Source organism: Microchirus variegatus (assembly GCF_963457635.1).
Source record: "Microchirus variegatus genome assembly, chromosome: 18".
In the NCBI taxonomy this organism is placed as follows: Eukaryota; Metazoa; Chordata; class Actinopteri; order Pleuronectiformes; family Soleidae; genus Microchirus; species Microchirus variegatus.
This window is the reverse complement of record NC_139819.1, coordinates 21,950,718-21,969,460: the sequence shown is the minus strand read 5'-3', so window position 1 is coordinate 21,969,460 and position 18,743 is coordinate 21,950,718. Positions and strand designations below refer to the sequence as shown.

Genomic DNA, 18,743 nt, shown 5'->3' with positions numbered 1-18,743 from the left:
TTTTAATTGGAGTTACAGTTATTACCGGATCGTAAACGAGTTCACAATCATGTCAATCGGACGATTTTTTTGAGAAACGACAAGTGACGTAGCGTTGCATTGAGACCGATCGCGGTTAGGGTTAGGGTTAGCTTACCCTAACCCTAGGGTTTTAAAAACAGCGTCAGGTTTAAAGCAACATTTTCCTTCGTGCAGTCGTGAGGAGAAGAGTTCCAAAGTGTCCAGAACTTTGCACGTGGACACACGGATTCTACAGAAGATGTTTATGAAGCCACCACTTTACCTGAAGTCGCCTTCAAAGTCCGTAACAGTCGATTTCAGAGTGCAAATGGTCTCTCAGCGGACACCAGTGCAGGACAGTATTTCCACAAGCCAATAAAGGCTTAACAAGATGCTGCAGCTGGTCCAGAATCCTGCAGTCAGAGTCCAGACTGGACCACATCAGGCCGGTTTTCAGGTCTCAACACTGGCTTCCCATGAGTAAAAGGAGGGATTTTGTCTTAGGGTGAATTCCAATTCCTATCTTAACCCTCAATCTCAAAAATGCTCTCCCTCTAGTCCAAGTGCTGTCCCGATTCTCAGGAAAATTAAGTTGAGGGCCAAGTTTAAGGGCTGTATCGCCCTCAATATTGAGATTTTTCCGACACCACCCTTGGGAGCAAGGGCTACCCAGAATGCATTGCGTGTTTTCACATAAGAAAGATGGCGTCGAAATCAGCGAAGCGAGTGCGATACAAATGAAGTATTTTCTCTGATAATAGAGATATAAAAATGATGAAAACCATTGTATTATCTTATCATATTATGGATTACTGACGTCATTGTTGCGTAACATTTATTTTTATTTTACGATCTTTTGTCAATAGCCGGCCGGTGTGGTTTACCCTTCAATAAGCCGTGGTGTGTGGTAACTGTCAGCTGAATATTTGTATGAGTATCATCTTATAACTAACTGACAACCTAATAACGACTGACAAACGGATCGTAATAAATAATCCTGACGTAAATGTGTTCTTCTTCTTCTTCTTTTTTGGAGTTGACAGACTGGACGCAGCTTTGGCATTATTCTGCCCCCTACAGTCTGAAGACGTATCTGCATTTAAGGAGTGTCCCATTTCTAAGTGACAAAATAACCCTCAACACTTGGTTTTGAGGCCAGTTAAGATAAGGGTTGAGCTTGAGGGTTAAGATAGGAATTGGGATTGGTCCTTGGTCTTCAAAGCACTGAACAAAGTGAAGCAGCAGTCAGATACTCTGGTCTTCACCTGTGTAACAAACCTCCTGAAGGTCTGAGCTCAGATCGTTTAAATCAGGGCTGAAAAAACGTTAAATTCTCAAATAATCATCCTAGACTCGGTTCTGTTTGGAGATCACTCCGTTACAGACTTTGAAGACGACGACGCCACAGGAACACGACTTCAGGTAAAGTCCTGGCTTCATAAACATCTTCTGTAGAATCTGTGTGTCCACGTGCAAAGTTCTGGACGCTTTGAAACTCTCTCCTCACGACCGCACGAGTGAAAATGTTGTTTCGAGTCTTACAGTGGATTTAAAAATAGGAATTCTAACGAAAAATCGTAATCATCTTGATTGTGATACCGACACAACATATGAACGCTTTGCTACCACGAAAATAGACCTAGAATATCTGTAACGGATTAGGTGGAATATTTAAACTGATAATGAGATCATTTCTTGTTATAACATGAGATTTCACGTCTTTAAAACATCAAATTATGTTTTTAAAACGTGGGGAAAAAACATAGTTTTTACTCTATTATGTCATACTGATTAAAGTTGATTGTTGACTGTGTTATTGTGATGTTACTTGCGTTTGTGAGACATCTGTATTATTTTAGTAAAATAAACTTGAGTGGTAAAAAATTCAGGATTGTTTATGATTAAACCGACACTTCACCAGTTTGCAAAAAGCTTTGTATTTTACTAGAACAGGGTAAGCATCTTTGAAAAAATGTGCTTCCCATCTTCATTCTTTTTTCTTTTTTTTATCAGTAGGGGAACCGGACCTCATTCCCAGAATGGAAACAGTGTCCACCATCTTTGCTATCAGTTACGCTAACAATGTCTAAAAGTGTGGGCACCTGACAAAAAAAGAGTGCTAACAGCGTCAACGCTTACGCATGTTAATGCGTGCCGCGTGTCCGTGATGACTGACCGGATAAAGACGTGCGTGACGTCATGTTTACGTGACTCCCGATCGTTAAAATGAGTCTCTAAAGTAACGCTAAACTTTAAAAACAGAGGCGCACATACGCAGTACACAGGTAAGCTAACGTTATTTGTAGCGCTGCTCTTTTCCTTGAATAAATAGACCGCTCCAGTTCCACTGCTAATGGCGCTAAAGAAGCTAACTGGTAAACGTACACGTGCCGCGGGCACCAGAGTCCAGGCACTATTTACCAGTTACCTCTGTTAGCTCCTTTAGCTGCATTAGCTCCTTTAGTGCCGTTAGCGCGCTTACAGTGGAACTGGAGCGGTCTGTTTATTGAAGGAAAAGAGCAGCGCTACAAATAACGTTAGCGTACCTGTGTAACTGCGTATGTGTGCCTCTGTTTTTCAAGTTTAGCGTTACTTCATAGACTTATTTTAACGATCGGGAGTCACGTAAACATGACGTCACGCGCGTCTTTATCCGGTCAGTCGTCACGGACACACGTCGTGCGTTAACATGACACCGTTAACGCTGGTAGCACTACCAAAAAAAGGGAAACTGAGGTTGGGAAGCACAATTTTTTTTTAAATTCCACTCCTATTCTAGTAAAATACAAAGCTAAATACAAATTGGTACATTCCCAGTCTGAAAATCACTGATTTATCCCTAAAAATGACACATTGTAAGTGACCGGGGCCTAATAAGTTGGTGCGTTTGAGTGTAAATGGCCTGTTTCTGTGCTACGTAACCACCAGCGTTTACGGTTTACAGTGAAACGTCCGTCTGTCGTCTCCGTCAAACACCATCGTCACACGGATCCCGCAGCTTTAGAAAAGTAAGCTTTTACAAAAACAACAAACTATAAAACCGAGGTGAGCAGAACATTAAAAGTTAGCGTGATAATGTCTCTTCTTCTCCGTCAGGCTCGTTAAAATCACGTCACAGCATCATCATCATCATCATCATCATCACTTCGCCGCGTTGACGCTCAGGAGAAGGCGCTCGCAGCTTTAGTGCACGTCCTACCACAGGAGGAAACCACCGTATTTTAAATACATATTTATCATTGTTTTCTCACACTTTTCCTTCTCCTAGAGTTTTTTTTTTTTTAAATCAAAGCTTCTATATATTAATTATTATATATTTATATTATTATTATATATTATTATTCGTCATTGTCGTTATCGTCAGAGCACTTTTATCCGTCATTACAATAATTCTACTAATGCTTCACGGTGACGGTGAACTCACAGCAGATGGAGATCAGGGAAGGGGGCGGGGTTATGTTGTGTGTGTTACGGGGGAGGGGGCGGGGTTACTGTATTTGACAGGTGGTGGAGGAGGCGGCCTGGCAGCACATGCAGGTGGGGTTGACGGATTTGGGAGGGATCAGATCCAGGTCTTCGTCGTCGGGGATCTCGTCCAGACGGTAACCGTCCTTCAGCAGCTGGATGTTCAGGTCCTGGTTGATTTGCTGCAGGAGACGAGCGAGGACACGAGGACAAGTTTCAGGGACGAGAAATTAGAGTTATGACATTATTTGTTCGATTATAGAACGTCAGTGAGTCACTGGGTGATAGGTATTAAAGTATTAAGTATTAAAATGATATAAAACTCCATGCAGAAAGACCCTTGTTGTGTCAAACATGTCTAATGTGTCACAACCACTTTGCAATCATTGATCAAAATAATATACATTATTAATTAATAAATAAATACATTAATTAATGAATTATTTTATTTATTTATGTATTTATTAAATAATTAATTAATTAATTAATTAATTAATTAATTAATATATTTATTAATTAATGTATTTATTTATTTATTATCATTATTATTATAAAAATCTAATGATTATCAACACTCATGGTTGCTTCTGTACGTCCCATTTTAAAGACATGTGGTGGTCTAATGTGTCTAAATAATGAATGAATGAATGAATGAATGAATGAAGGAATTAATTAATTAATTATTTTGTAAAAAAAAAAAAAAATCTAATGATTACCAACACTCTCATGGTTTCTAAAACTGGGAAAACTTTGCTCATATTGTAATTATTTACAACGTGTCCTCAGATCCGATCACTGGCCTCTAATCCGTCTCCGTGTTTTCTTCATACCCATCACTTCAGTACTTTCTGTAACCACCGTCACTGATCGTCACATGATCTTCTTTACTGTAACTGTTCAAATCTCATTTCCTGTTTTGACTCATCACACTCAGCTTCTCGTCTCTTTACTGACGCACAGGATTTTTACAGGATACACGATTTCAACCTATTTGAGCATCAGCACGATCACAACTTGTGGTTTTCAGGTCAGTTCCACAGAGAAGAATGACAACAATTCTACTTTTACGACACAATCAGTCCCAACACTCAGCATCTGCTGAACATGAGAAGCTGTGGAAACGCTGTGAACAACAACCACAGTTCTCTTCAACTCGACATGAGACGGTTCCAGTTTCACTTACTGAGCACTGACATCTGAACGCTTGTCCGCGTGAAAACAAAAACCTTGTCGGGGACATAGAGAGGGCTGATGTAGAGAGAGCGGGAATCACAGCAAACACGACAGTGATGGGCAGTTTGATTGGATATCGATTCATTTAGAGAGATTTCAGTTTTTCCTTGATTATGAAAAAACGAACGCTGCAAACTGAGCATTAGAAATTTGCATCTCTTGAACCTCGTGCATCATTAAAAATATTCATGTTTGCATAAGATTTAATTGATTAATTGATTAATTAATGCACGTTTGTATTTTATATGACAACACAAAGCAACTCTGCAGCACAGTCGTGGGCGATCATTCAAACTATAAATGTAGTTATCAAGTTGTCCAGTAGAGAGTGCTGCAAGTGCACATGCAAGACAACAGTGATCTAATGCCGGACGCATTTATAATTTTGCATCATAAATACGTTTGTACTGTGAACTATTTATTGTTCCAGGTCAAAAGAAACACTTTTATTTTAAAACATATCACCATAAATATTGTTATTTTTACATCTTTCTGTCAAAAAGTTTGACTTTGACAAACAATAGTGTATAATAATAATAATAAAAGTATTTCTGGTTCGACACCACAGACGGTTGGTGGGAAAAAATCTGATTGGGAAAATACTTTGAGTGAAATCTGACTCTGATGAAGGAAGGTGAAGATGAGCGTGATGAACAGAGAACTCACCTCAGCGGAGGAATAACCTGACGACGAGTATCTGGACATGTCAAAGTCATCGTCGCTGTGGAGAAATAAACCCGAGTTAGTGAAGGTGTTTGTGTTTGTGTTTGTGTTTGTGTGACTCTGTAAACACGAGTTTGTTTACCTGTCTGTGTCTAAGGCCACCAAAGGCTTCTCATCTGGACTCTGGTCTAAAGACGAATAACCTTTATTGGGCACAACCAACCTGTGGAGAGGAGGCACGGCATTATATTAACAAACATTAAAATACACAAAAACGCCTCTAACATTGTTTTTAAGCTTCAAAAACACTGTAAAACTATGTCTATATTTTAGGCGTCAACCTTTGTGCAGTGTCAGGGTTCATTAAAAAACAACAACATAGGTTTGTTTACAGGAAAAACACAATAAAAAGAATTAAACCATAAAACCAAAAGAGTCGTCTTTAAAAACGTCCACAGATTACAAAGATTATCTGAAAAACAAACATTGAAAAGCAGAGAACAGACTCTGCATGTACAGCCGAGTTATAACCTTTTATAACCTATTTTTATTTGAATGATCCATCTTTTCTTTTCTCCGACAGTGTAAAAACAAACCGTCTGCTGCTGATGATTTAATTTAATTCTTTATTTATTATTATAATTCTTTAATACTATGACGTTTTTGATCAATTTGGACCATTTTTGGACGACATGCTATACTATGGCGTTTTTGACAAAAGTTGGATTAAATTAATAGATTAAAATTAGAGTTCAATTTATCAACTTTATATGAAAAACAAACATTAAAAAGCAGAGTACAGACTCCCTCTCATCTGCATGTACAGCCGAGTTATAACCTTTGTTTATTTTTATTTGAATGATCCATCTTTTCTTTTCTCCGACAGTGTAAAAACAAACCGTCTGCTTCTGATGATTTAATCTAATTTCATGTAAAGTCCGATCTTCTCACCGTGTCCGGGCCATGACGTTGTTCTTCTTCGGTTGCTGGTTGACAGGACTTCCTGCTGTGTTGTTGTTCTTCAACGAGCCTTTTCTGGCCAGTTCTCTCTGTTTCTCTGCACGAAACAAAGAAAACACGAGAAAAACACAGCGTGAAGCAGAGTCTTTAACAGAGTTTCAATCATAATAAGACTTTTAGAATCTGGTAAAGTGAAATGAAGTCATTTAGAGAGTATTTCACTGTAAACTCTGGGGCAGATTAGGTCGTGTAATTTAAAAAAAAGAAAGGAGAATAAGTGTATTTAATCCTACACCTCTTTCACGCCTCAGCTGATTCCTGTTTTTAACATACATAATTACCCATAATATTGACATAGAATAAAACACAATTTAAGTACACAATATGTGAAAAGAGACAACACTCTACTTTCCTCCCTGTACCGTGGGGAAATCAACATATTTTGGAACAACTTGCCCGTTTATTTGGTCTGTATATGTATATGTAAGATGTGTAAATATTCAAATATAATATCAATATCAGCAGCCAGTGAAACATCCTGATCAATGTATTTCTGTAAACATAAATAAATAAATAAAGCTAAAAACCCTTTAACACGAATGGCAGACGTCACGTTGCGTTACCGTAATTACGCGACAGTTTGTGCTAAAGGAGAAACTCCCACTGTTTCTTATAGCTGAAAAATTGCACGTCGTCAACGCCACCGTGTGGTTATTATGGTAATTTCACTGATGCAGGAAATTGGAGTTTTGTGCGTCGATTGTAGCATCAAACAAACGCTATTTTAAATGTGCGCTACAGGGTTCAAAATCTGGTGTTTAATGTACAACTGCAGTGTTTTGGGTCATAAAATAACATATAACATATCTACAGTGACGTGTGATGATGATGAGGAAGGGGAGGAAGAGGAGGAGGAAGAGGAAGAGGAGGAGGACAAATGTACAGACAAGCCCAGGACACAGTGTTTCCCACAGACAACAATAAACACTGTCATTATTCTTCTTTCACTGACCTATTTTCATCTGCAGCGGCGACGGCTTGTAGTTGATGGTGACGACTTCTCCCTCTCTGGTGTCTGAGTCTCCTTCTGAGGCCGTGGACGAGGCCGGGTCCTGGAGACGGAGACGAGGAAGAAGAAGAAGAAGAAGAAGAAGAGATGAGCAGATTATTCCTGAGGCTCGGATGAATAATGGATGAGTGTACAGTGTGTCCAGACGACGTGGATAAACAGGAATAGATGAGAGTTTGTTGGTGATGATGTTCGGAGCAGGAAACAGGACGTTCTCAAGTGTTTTTATTTGACTTTAAATGACGCCAATTTACGTCATACGTCGGCTAAAGTCTCTCTCGAGCACGGTGTTGGTAGACGTTTAAAAAAAATGACACGTGAAGACGCTGCTGCTTTGAGCAAGGAATTATTCACGCCAGCAAATAACAAAACACCAGCAAATGAGAAAACACCAGCAAATAAGAAAAAACTGGCAAATAAGAAAACGGAAGTGCTCCAGGTCTGTAGGGGGCGCTGTCGTGCAGGTCTTCGATCCTTTCTAAATGACGAGATGCAATTTTATATTCCCTTTGAGGTATTTTGTATATCTGTATATGTGTACTGGAAAAGTTTAAATAAAGTTTATTTAAAAAAAAGTTTTGTTTGTTTGTTTGTTATTTGCTGGTGTTTTCTTACTTGCCGGTGTTTTCTTATTCGCTGGTGTTTTGGGGTTTGCAGTGCGTTTGCCCGTCGGCCACCGTAAAACAACACGTTTTAGAATTTAGATGACGGTGCGATGATATATATACTATATATATATAAATAATATACTATAACAAAGATCTTCTCTTCTAGATCAAGACAAACATTCAATTAAATCTTCACATACACCAGGGCCGTTTCTAGCTGTTTGGGGGCCCTATGCGAGATACTATTTGGGGGCCCCTATTTTTTTCAAACTCAAGGTAGAGACTTTTTCTGATTACCCCACAATTTGCTTTGCAAATATATGCATAATGAATGCTACCAATGCATGCAAATAAAAACAGGTACTTTTATTTCTCAAAAATATAATAAAATATGAGTCTGAACTTGCAGTTTGGGGGCCCCCCTGGTGGCCGTGGGGCCCTATGCAGCTGCGTAGTCCGGATATAGCAAGAAACGGCTCTGACACACACATTCTGGCTTTTACAAATATTGCACCATCTGCAATTAGAAAATTGCAGTATAGTAAAATGTTGCCTTAAGAAACAGACCGCTCCAGTTCCACTGTAGGCTAACGCTAACAGCGCTAAAGGAGCTAACACAACTAAAGGAGCTTACTGGTAAACGGTGCCGCGTCACGAAAAAGTGTGCTACTTAAGAGACAAATTTTAACTCGTGCTGGCTAACGCTAACGGTGCTAAAGGAGCTAACGCTAACAATATATAGGACTTTTTTTTTTCTCATCTCTCAACTTAATCCAATGTAAAAATGCACACAAACTCACTCCAAAACATATTTTCAACCACTTATTGCCTTATTTAAGCTCTTAAACAATTTAAATAACTGTTTGTGACGATTCGTCCAAATATGGAGACAGGAAGTGGACAAACTTACAGAAACCAACACTGACTTTATGTAATGAATTAAAAAAAACACACACAACTCCTCTCCTTAGTAGAAGTAATTTATGAATTTTACTCGATGAAAATGACACTTTCGTTCATTTGTGTATAAAGTACCTTAAAGGTGATACTTTTTAGAGTAAAAGTACACATATGTGACCAGAAAATGACTTTGGTAGAAGTCACAGTCACTTTTTTTAATTATATTATTACATTCGTTAAAATCTTACTTAAGTATAAAAGGTCCTTTTCTGAGTTGTCTTTAAAACTGGGAGGTTGTGGGTACAATTCCTGGCTGTATGAATGAATAAGAAAGACCATAATAGCAACTCTTCTTCTTCTGATTTTACAAAATATTTATGAGAAATATACGAGTAACACAGATGAGTAAAAGTCAAAGTTTCTAGAAATATTAAAAAAAAGAAAGTTTTTTTGTACAGCAGGTCACGGTGGGGTTCGGTGCGTTTACAGCGGCCAGCAGAGGGCGCTCTGCAGCCTCTCTGCAGTCACTCAGGGCCTCGCTACAGGCCAACGATCACATGCACAATCACTTTGTTAGAAAGCGTGTGTTGGTTTAATCCCAGAGATTAAACAGCAGCAGCAGCAGCAGCAGAGCAGTGATGACGGTGAAAACACGCGCGTGACCGTGGATGCTGAGGAGGAAGAGGATGATGATGATGATGATGATGATGATGATGATGATGCTCACAGTCACTACGCAGCACACCGGACACGCTGCTGCTGCTGCTGCTGCCTTCATTACACACACACACACAAACTCTCTAATCTAATCTCTAATCTCTAATCCTTTCTTTATATTGGTTCAGTCCTGACAAAAACATGGCAGCAGGTGATGGATTTGTTTTTCCTCTTCTAACAACAACAACAACAACAACAACAACATTAACGTCTGCCTCTGATTTCATGAAAACAAACAAATGAGAAATAATCTGCGGAGGATATAATCCAGACTCACCAGCGGCTGCATCTCCGCCTGCATCTCCGCCTCCTCCTGCACCGCACTGGGAACCTGAAATCTGTCCATTTCCTCCATCATGGTGGCGACAACACACACACACACTTACACACACTTACACACACACACACACTGTCTCTCTCCTCCTCGCGCTGGAATAATCGGATTACGGCTGCCTCTCCGTCTGCTGCTCCGGCTCAGATTTGGGGCCCGTGCTGCGGTTCCTCTCCGGTGAAGAGCTTCATCTCAGCGGCGGTGAGTCACAGTCTGTGGACGCTCCGGCTCCGGCTCCTCTTCCTCTTCCTCTGCTGCTGCTGATGAGGATGGTGGTGAGGATGAGGATGAGGATGATGAAGATGAAGATGGTGGTGTGACTGGTTCGATGACGGCGACTCCACCACCCACTTCCGGCTGGGATATCCCAAAAAACCTCAACAGTCAGGGGGCATCGAGAAGACCAAGCACCGCAGAAATAAAAACGAAATAGAAATAATTACGCGATTAATCGATGTAATCGATTATGGTAAGACTTTACTAATATTCTAATATTAGTCTAATATGACCAATTTTGACGACTTTAACTTTCCTTTTTAATGATTTTAATAATTATAAAAATAATGACTTTAATAATTTTAAAAATAATGACTTTAATCATTTTAAAATAATGATTTTAAATTGCATTAATTTTTGCTTGATTTTATATTGTTGATTTTATATTGTTTAATGTTTAAATTGTTTTAATTTCAAAACTGATTCGTGAATTTATTGTGTTTTAATTTCTGCTTGATTTAAAATTGTTTGATGTTTTTAAATTAAAAAACATCAAACAAATTAAATTAAATGGTTTTAATTTCTATAATTGATTTTTTTTAAATTGATTGTGTTTTAATTTCAAATTAATAATTTATAATAATATTAATAATAAAGTAATCATAAGGTAATAGTTAATTAATGAGTAGTGAAGTCACTAATTAGCTACTGGTTAATTTAATAGTATTTTTTATCATTATTATCATTATTATTAGTTTATTATTAACTAATCGTGAGTTTAAGGTTACTTAACCTTTTGTTTAACGTATTACATCGATTATTAACCGATTTACTAAATCAAATAAACTATTTTGATAATCGATTTAATAAAGATTCGAATCTTTGGCTCACTATTCAATTCAAAAATCGATTCTCGATTCAAAAATTGATCCAACGCATAGTGTGTTGAGGCAAATGATGTCATCAAAACAATAGAGTTTGTATAAGATAATGTGATCATGTGATCACACAAAGGCAAACTTAAGACAAAAGTGGACATTTATTCATTCAACACAAATAAAAACTTACTTCCTGAACAAACAAATAACTTTAGCATAAATAAAAGCTTAGACTAGTTGCCTTTTTCTCCCAGAAGATACAAAAATAAACTGTACACAAATAACACAAACTGGTGTTTGTGTGGTTTTTCAAAATAGAAACTTAAAAAAAAACGATTTTTCTCAGATTTTTCAGCTTCTTAAGTATAATATTATTTGTTTGATGTAACATTTTATGGCTGAAAATAATGAATGAACGGAGAAAATAACCGACAGATGAATCCATGAGGGAAATAAACTACAGTAACACCTGAGCTCCAATTACATAAGACTAAAATAGAATAATATAAAATAAAAATAAATAAAAATGTGACGCCATAAGAGTCACAACCGGAGACGGAGCTTCTGAAAGAGCGACATCTGCTGGTGACTCAAATGAATATAATTATTAAACTTTATATTTTCTCTAACATGAACCTGAACAATCGTCTTCTTCTGTCACTGGTGGAAAATCAGCCTCAGGCTCAAACATGGAATATTTACATTATTCTATAGTTTATCATTATGCATCGTTTCCTTAAATAAACAACAACAACAACAACAACAAAAAGAAATACATGAATGAACATAAATTAACTAATGATTATGAATAAAACATTTTATGACGCTGCCACAAGATTGGAAAAGGAGCTGCTCAAAACCCAGTGATGAGACTAATAACACAAATATGAAATTAATTAATGCATATAATAAATAAATATACACAGATGTGACTAAATCAGTGAAATTAAAAACCATAAAATGAAATTAATTAACTAACATCCACAAAACAGACTTTTAAAATTATTTTTCTCACAAATAAACTGAAAACTTGGTTGACTCCACAGTGTTAATGACAGTGTTGCACTTCCTCCAGCAGAGGGCACTGTTTCATCATAAATAAGAAAAAGCAGCGACAAAGACTGTTTTTCTCCTCCTCTTTTATTCTTTCTTTCACTTTAAAAAGCTGCCCTGCCTGAACTATCACCAACATTTGTCCGTTGTGTTTATATTTAACACAAAGGCTTTTTCTTTACATTTTAAGGATATTTTTCTCTCTTAAATTCGGCGTAAATCGTGCCGATGACTTATCGACCACGTCGTCGTGTTTACCGTCGTAGTGTTTTATGACGCAGTTTATTTCCATTCGCGTCGCGCACGTGTACCATTGTCTTGTTTACGGGAACATTGGTTCTGGGACGGCTAACTCCAGTCTTTTAAAAACACGCGGAGGCCATTTCTCTAAAAATAATTGAGCCATTAAGCCGTTAGTGCCGACAGATGCTGATGAACGAGTGAATAACGAGGCCGCGGCTCATTCTTTCCTCGCCGTTCGTGTACAACGTACGCTAGATTTGTGGCGAGCGGAACGCCGAAGGTAAACACACTTTGTTCTTGCGTTGTGCGCTCTCCTGAGAACCAAAACACACTCACAGTTTTGATAAGACGAGTAGCACAAGTACAGCCTATAAAAACGCCTGTGAACCGAGCACAACTCCAGTTATTGAGTCACTTAAACGTCCCGTGTGTGATATTTGGAAGCGGTTATTGGCAAATATTGACGACAGGACGCATAAGTGTATTTGTGCTAGCGTGTAATCGCATTAAAATAGAAATATTTTGCGTTTTTGTAGCCAGAGAATTAGCCTTTTACATACATACATAAATATATATATACATATATATACATATATATATATATACATACATAAATATACATATATATACATATATATATATATATACACATATACATATATATATATACACACATATATATATACACACACATATATATATATATATACACACATATATATATGTATATACGCATATATACATATATATACACATACATACATATATATACACATACATACATATATATACACATACATAAATATATATGTATATATACACATATATACACATATACACACATATATATATATACACACATATATATATATATACACATATACATATATATACACATATACATATATACATATATATACACATATATACACATATATACACATATATACACACATATACACACATATATATACATATATACATATACACATATATACATATATTTATATATACACATATATACATTATACACATATATACATACACATATATACATATATATACACATACATGTATATATATATACACATATATACATACACATGTATATATATACACATATATACATACACATATACATATATATATATATAGATATACACATATATATATATACATATACTTATATATATATATAAGACAACAGTGCTGACTGTGTGTTCAGAACGCCTCACGTCACCTGGTGACATTCCTCTGCTGCACACAGGAAGTGGTGACTGCAAACAGGTCGGAATACGAATCAAAACAAAGACACAGCCACAAAAAAGTCACACAAGGGAATTCTTCTGCTCTAAACCGACTTTGTGCAGTAGTTTCAGGGGATAAATTCTCTGCATCTACAGCTGTATACACACAATGGCTCCCTCGGTCAGGTTCTGATAGTTTTGATCTGCACAAAATATCACACAGTCATCAGTTAAAACCATTCCGTCTGATATAGCAATAACATGTTTATTCAAAGTCGTTGAGCTCCACGCAACATACGGATAACACAGGCAAAGTTACGTACTGCAGCTTTAAAAGAAGAAATATGTTTGAAATGATCCTTTAAACATGTATAAGGAGACAAAAACAACATTTATTATTTTCTTTCTCTCTTTTTTTTGCTCGAGTAATTTAAGAATAACAACAAAAGCAGGATTGATTTTTATGTTCCAATCTTAAAACGTCGCCTCTGTGTCACCTTGAATCCTCACAGATGAAATTACTTGAGAGATTGACTCGGTGCCCAGATACTGACAGTTATTATTAGTGTATAGATATACATATATATAAATTATTCCTTAAGAGGTTTGCAAATATTTTCAACAGTTCCTTGTTCAGGGCGATGCTGACTATTATGATGGTAAATTTCAAGTCATTCTGAGATACTTTTTGTTTTTGAGCCTAAAGTCATTTCACTGTCAAAGTGCATCAGGGCAAATGTCTAAATCAAAAGTCGCTGGCAGAACAAACTGGCAGATAAATCAGGAAGTGACAGTCGTTCGCGTGGAATTTGTTTGTCAGAAATAAACAAACTACCATCTGTCAGGAACCACCATCCAAACTCTTTGATTGTTTTTTGCTTTTTTATATATTTCTATCTTTACAAACAGGTTTGATTGAATAATCTCATCAAAAACCTGCTGATGCTGCGTTTAAAGGTGCGTTTCTTTCATGATTGTCTGCAGACGGCAACGCCGACGTCTTCCCTTTGATGAAGGACATTAAAGTGAAGACAGGTTTCATGAAAAGTAGATGTTACACAGACACATGAGTGAGAGAAATCACTGCAGTGAATACAAATGTCTTTAAAAGAGCACAAACACTCTGTCTGGACGTTTGATGTGGATAAACCACTGATTATAATAATAATAATAATAATAATGCATTTTATTTAGTATTACTTGATTCAATCAAATAATTAATAATAATTATTAATTAATTTTTTTTATCAAATTAAAAATAATACTATATATATATATATTATATAATAGATAGATGGATAGATAGATAGATGGATAGATAGATGTCCCGATTCTCAGGAAAATTAAGTTGAGGGCCAAGTTTAAGGGCTGTATCGCCCTCAATATTGAGATTTTTTCCGACACCACCCTTGGGAGCAAGGGCTACCCAGAATGCATTGCGTGTTTTCACATAAGGAAGATGGCGTCTAAAGCAGCGAAGCGAGCGTGCTACAAATGAAGTATTTTCTTTGTTAATAGAGATATAAAAATGATGAAAACCAGTGTATTATCTTAGTTTAGGCCCATATTATGGATTACTGACATCATTGTTGCCTAACATTTATTTTTATTTAACGATCTTTTGTCAATAGCCGGTTAGTGTGGTTTACTTTTCAATAAGCCGTGGTGTGTGGTAAATGTCAGCTGAATATGTCCGTGGTTGTGGTATTTGTATGAGTATCATCTTATAACTAACTGACAACCTAATAACTTCGTAATAAATAATCTTGACGTAAATGTGTTCTTCTTCTTCTTCTTCTTTTTTGGAGTTGACAGACTGGACGCAGCTTTCGCGTTATTCTGCCCCCTACAGTCTGAAGACGTATCTGCATTTAAGGGGTGTCCCATTTCTAAGTGACAAAATAACCCTCAACACTAGGTTTTGAGGCTAGTTAAGATTAAGGGTTGAGCTCGAGGGTTAAGATAGGAATTGGAATTGGCCCTATGAGAGTCCTCACTAAGGATGCTGTATAAGAACATGTGTGTGCCCTCTCTCACTGCAGTAGCAGACACTCTTCACATCTGGATCTCATCCCCTAAAGTTCAGGCTGAAGCCAAACCATCACATACCTGAGCAAACGCTCGAGGTTCGAGTCTTAATTACGGCTCACGTTTGTCAGAAGTGTAAAGATTTCCACAGTTCTGGTCCAAACGTTGACGCTTTTTCTGAAGGAACTCTGGCTCGACGAGGAATCCAGACACTGTGCAGAAAAGTTCACCATGAGTCTGTCAGGGGGAGAAAAAAATGGAGAGGAACTTGACGATCGGTGTACGCTGCAGAGCACAGAGCACAGGTCACAGGTCATGGATTAACCTTCACATCATCCCAATGATTCCTCTCAAATTGAAAGCAGATTTGTTGTTTGCATTTTGGCTGATGATGGACACATTTCCTCCAGCTGACATGAGCTCATTTTCCTCTTCGTTCCTCTTGAGGTATTCATTCATCAGAAATTAATTCCCCAAACCCTGGAGGATATCTGGAAACATCTCTTTCCGCTGTTGATAACGAAATTGAACCAAAAATTTTTGCATAATCAAAGATTTGGCCTTTGGTTGGAGACGCTGGGTGAATACTAACTGCTGCTGTCCTGCACATCGTGTCCCATGTCTTCAGAGCTGCAGCTGAGGACATGTCATCCTGAACTTATTTATTTATATCTCTCTTTATTAGTGTTTAGGGCCAAACTGAAGAAATTTGTTTTCATATTTTGAGATTAAAGTTGTAACATGTCGTCATAATTGTTATTATCTAAGCTAAATCTCAGCAGATCAGCACTTTGTGAAGATTTGAGCGTCACAAATAAGGAAATAATTTGTCACATCGACACCACGTTATCATTACATCATAGGTTGTGCTGAGAAAAAGGATATAAGACACTCTATATTATTGCACAATCTTATGGACTTTGTATATATGTTTTTATCGTAAATGCTGTGTGGTCTAAGGGTTATATCGATGTGAGGGTCTAAGGATAGAAACTGTAAAACCATCCTAGGCAAATGATTTTGGGCTATAAAAATAAAATTGACTCTACCTGACCTTGAAATGATGAGTAAATTTTGGTTTAACAAAAACAAAAAAAACAAGAATACTTTTTAAAATATTGAGTACAAGCGTATTTTAACATCCAAGTGAGCGTACGATACGACAACTGAACTGAAGAAATTTGTTTTAATATTTTGAGATTAAAGTTGTAACATGTTGAGAACAGTCATCATAATTGTTATTATTCAAGCTAAATCTCAGCAGATCAGCACTTTGTGAAGATTTGATGCTCTGTGGTCTAAGGGTTATATCGATGTGAGGGTCTAAGGATAGAAACTGTAAAACCCTTCGAGGCAAATTATGTTTGTGATTTTGGGCTATAAAAATAAAATTGACTCGACCTGACCTTGAAATGATGAGTAAATTTTGGTATAACAAAAACATAAATACAAGAATACTTTTTAAAATATTGAGTACAAGCGTATTTTAACATCCGAGTGAGCGTACGATACGACAACATTTTTACGAGTAATATTCTGCCCCTGAGATGTCTGTGCACACCACTGTTTTCATAGAACACTTCGGCCGTATATCAAGTGTAATCTTCTCTACTTTTGCATTATATAAGTTCCACTAAAACTCTACTTCCAAAGTGCACAGACGGCAAGAATCAGAACTAACGTCCACAGAAGCAAAAGTTAACCGTCTGACTCTGAACCTCTAACGACCTCTAAAGTTCTTTGAGTCGTTCTTCTCTGGAACCAACACTGAGTTATCTCCACTGTCCAGTGGTTTCACTTTACTCTGTGCTGAAGGAGATAAGCACAGAATCATTCAAGCACCTTTTTTCGTCGCCACTCGAATACTCGACTCAGCAGTGAGTGCGAACGCAGAGAGTCAATAACAGTTCTCAAGCAAGGACGATGTAGAGAAAGTTTGTCTGTGGGGTTTTAACAACATTTAATACACTTTATTCTTCTTTGTTTTCACCCTGCAAGCCTCCGTTTTGCAAATTACATTGAAATTTAAGCTCAATTGCAAAGAAAGTAACTATTTTACAAACGGATTGTGGTGCAAATTATGATGATTTTCTTTATCAAAAACTGTCAAATAAATTAAACCTACTACATATATTCTCCTTGCTACATCACATATTCAACCTATAATCTATACAAAATCGCCTTCAAAGATTATTGATTAATCAGATTTTTTTTTGCTATACCCCACAAAAAAAGAAGCCTATAGGGAATCATATCGTATATAGTTTTATAGTATTAAACACAGATTTGCAGGATTATAATCCTGCAAATCTGTGCTTAATACTTTTTCAATATTCATAAAATGTTCACATTTTCTGTCGATTTTTAGCCTAAATCAATTAAAGTACATAAAAGTTCATAAAATACATCATTGAAATTTGAATTCCACTACCACGACCATTTTAAACATAAACTTGAAAAGTTTTACGCCATCTTCGACCTGACAACTGTACATTTCACATGTACAACAATTGTCAGATTTGCAGTGAAGTATTGAAACTGTTGAGTTTTCAAAGTAAAGGAAACTTTCTTTTTTGGCTTCTTTTCAAACTTCTCTGACAGTCACGATCAGGCGTCGTCAGGTTTGTCACAACAAGTCATAATTATCAACCTCAAACCTCAAAGCAGAAGATTTGCATAAAAACATGAACGTCACGCTGCTCGTCTGACGCTCACTGTGATTATTATTATTATCATTATTATATATGCAAATACAAAAATGGTGTTGAAAACAGTACTTTATGATACAAATCATATCAAAGATGACCACAGTGTAGAGAATCAACCACATATACATGATTACTATTGTGTTGCCATGTTGACACTTTGCAGCAGCGTATATATATATATACGGATATATATATATACATATATATACACATATATGTATACATATATATACACATATATATATATATGTACACATATATATACACATATACATATATACACGTATGCATATATATTAACATATATATATATACACGTACACAAACTGTATCAAGGCAAGCACCAAAAACTACCTCCAAGAAGCTAGCTGCTAGCTTGTGCGGCGAGATTGGTTATGCTAGCAATGCTAGCTGCGCTTGTGAG

General features: G+C 36.7%; 1 protein-coding gene across 3 annotated transcripts; it reads right to left on the bottom strand.

Annotated features, from left to right (window-relative positions):
• Positions 1-3,488: 3,488 nt before the first annotated feature.
• fam219ab (family with sequence similarity 219 member Ab) lies at positions 3,489-9,973 on the bottom strand (the record flags this gene model as incomplete). 3 transcript variants are annotated; one of them, XM_083905017.1, is made up of 6 exons in its annotated part: positions 3,489-3,647; positions 5,365-5,419; positions 5,504-5,584; positions 6,313-6,418; positions 7,334-7,433; positions 9,893-9,973. In XM_083905017.1, the coding sequence occupies 6 exons, from the start codon at positions 9,971-9,973 to the stop codon at positions 3,489-3,491; spliced, it is 582 nt and encodes a 193-aa protein (XP_083761143.1). The 3 variants fall into 3 exon arrangements, with proteins under 3 accessions (XP_083761143.1, XP_083761144.1, XP_083761145.1); XM_083905018.1 differs by having other exon boundaries at positions 3,489-3,644; XM_083905019.1 differs by having other exon boundaries at positions 3,489-3,644; positions 9,947-9,973.
• Positions 9,974-18,743: the final 8,770 nt, after the last annotated feature.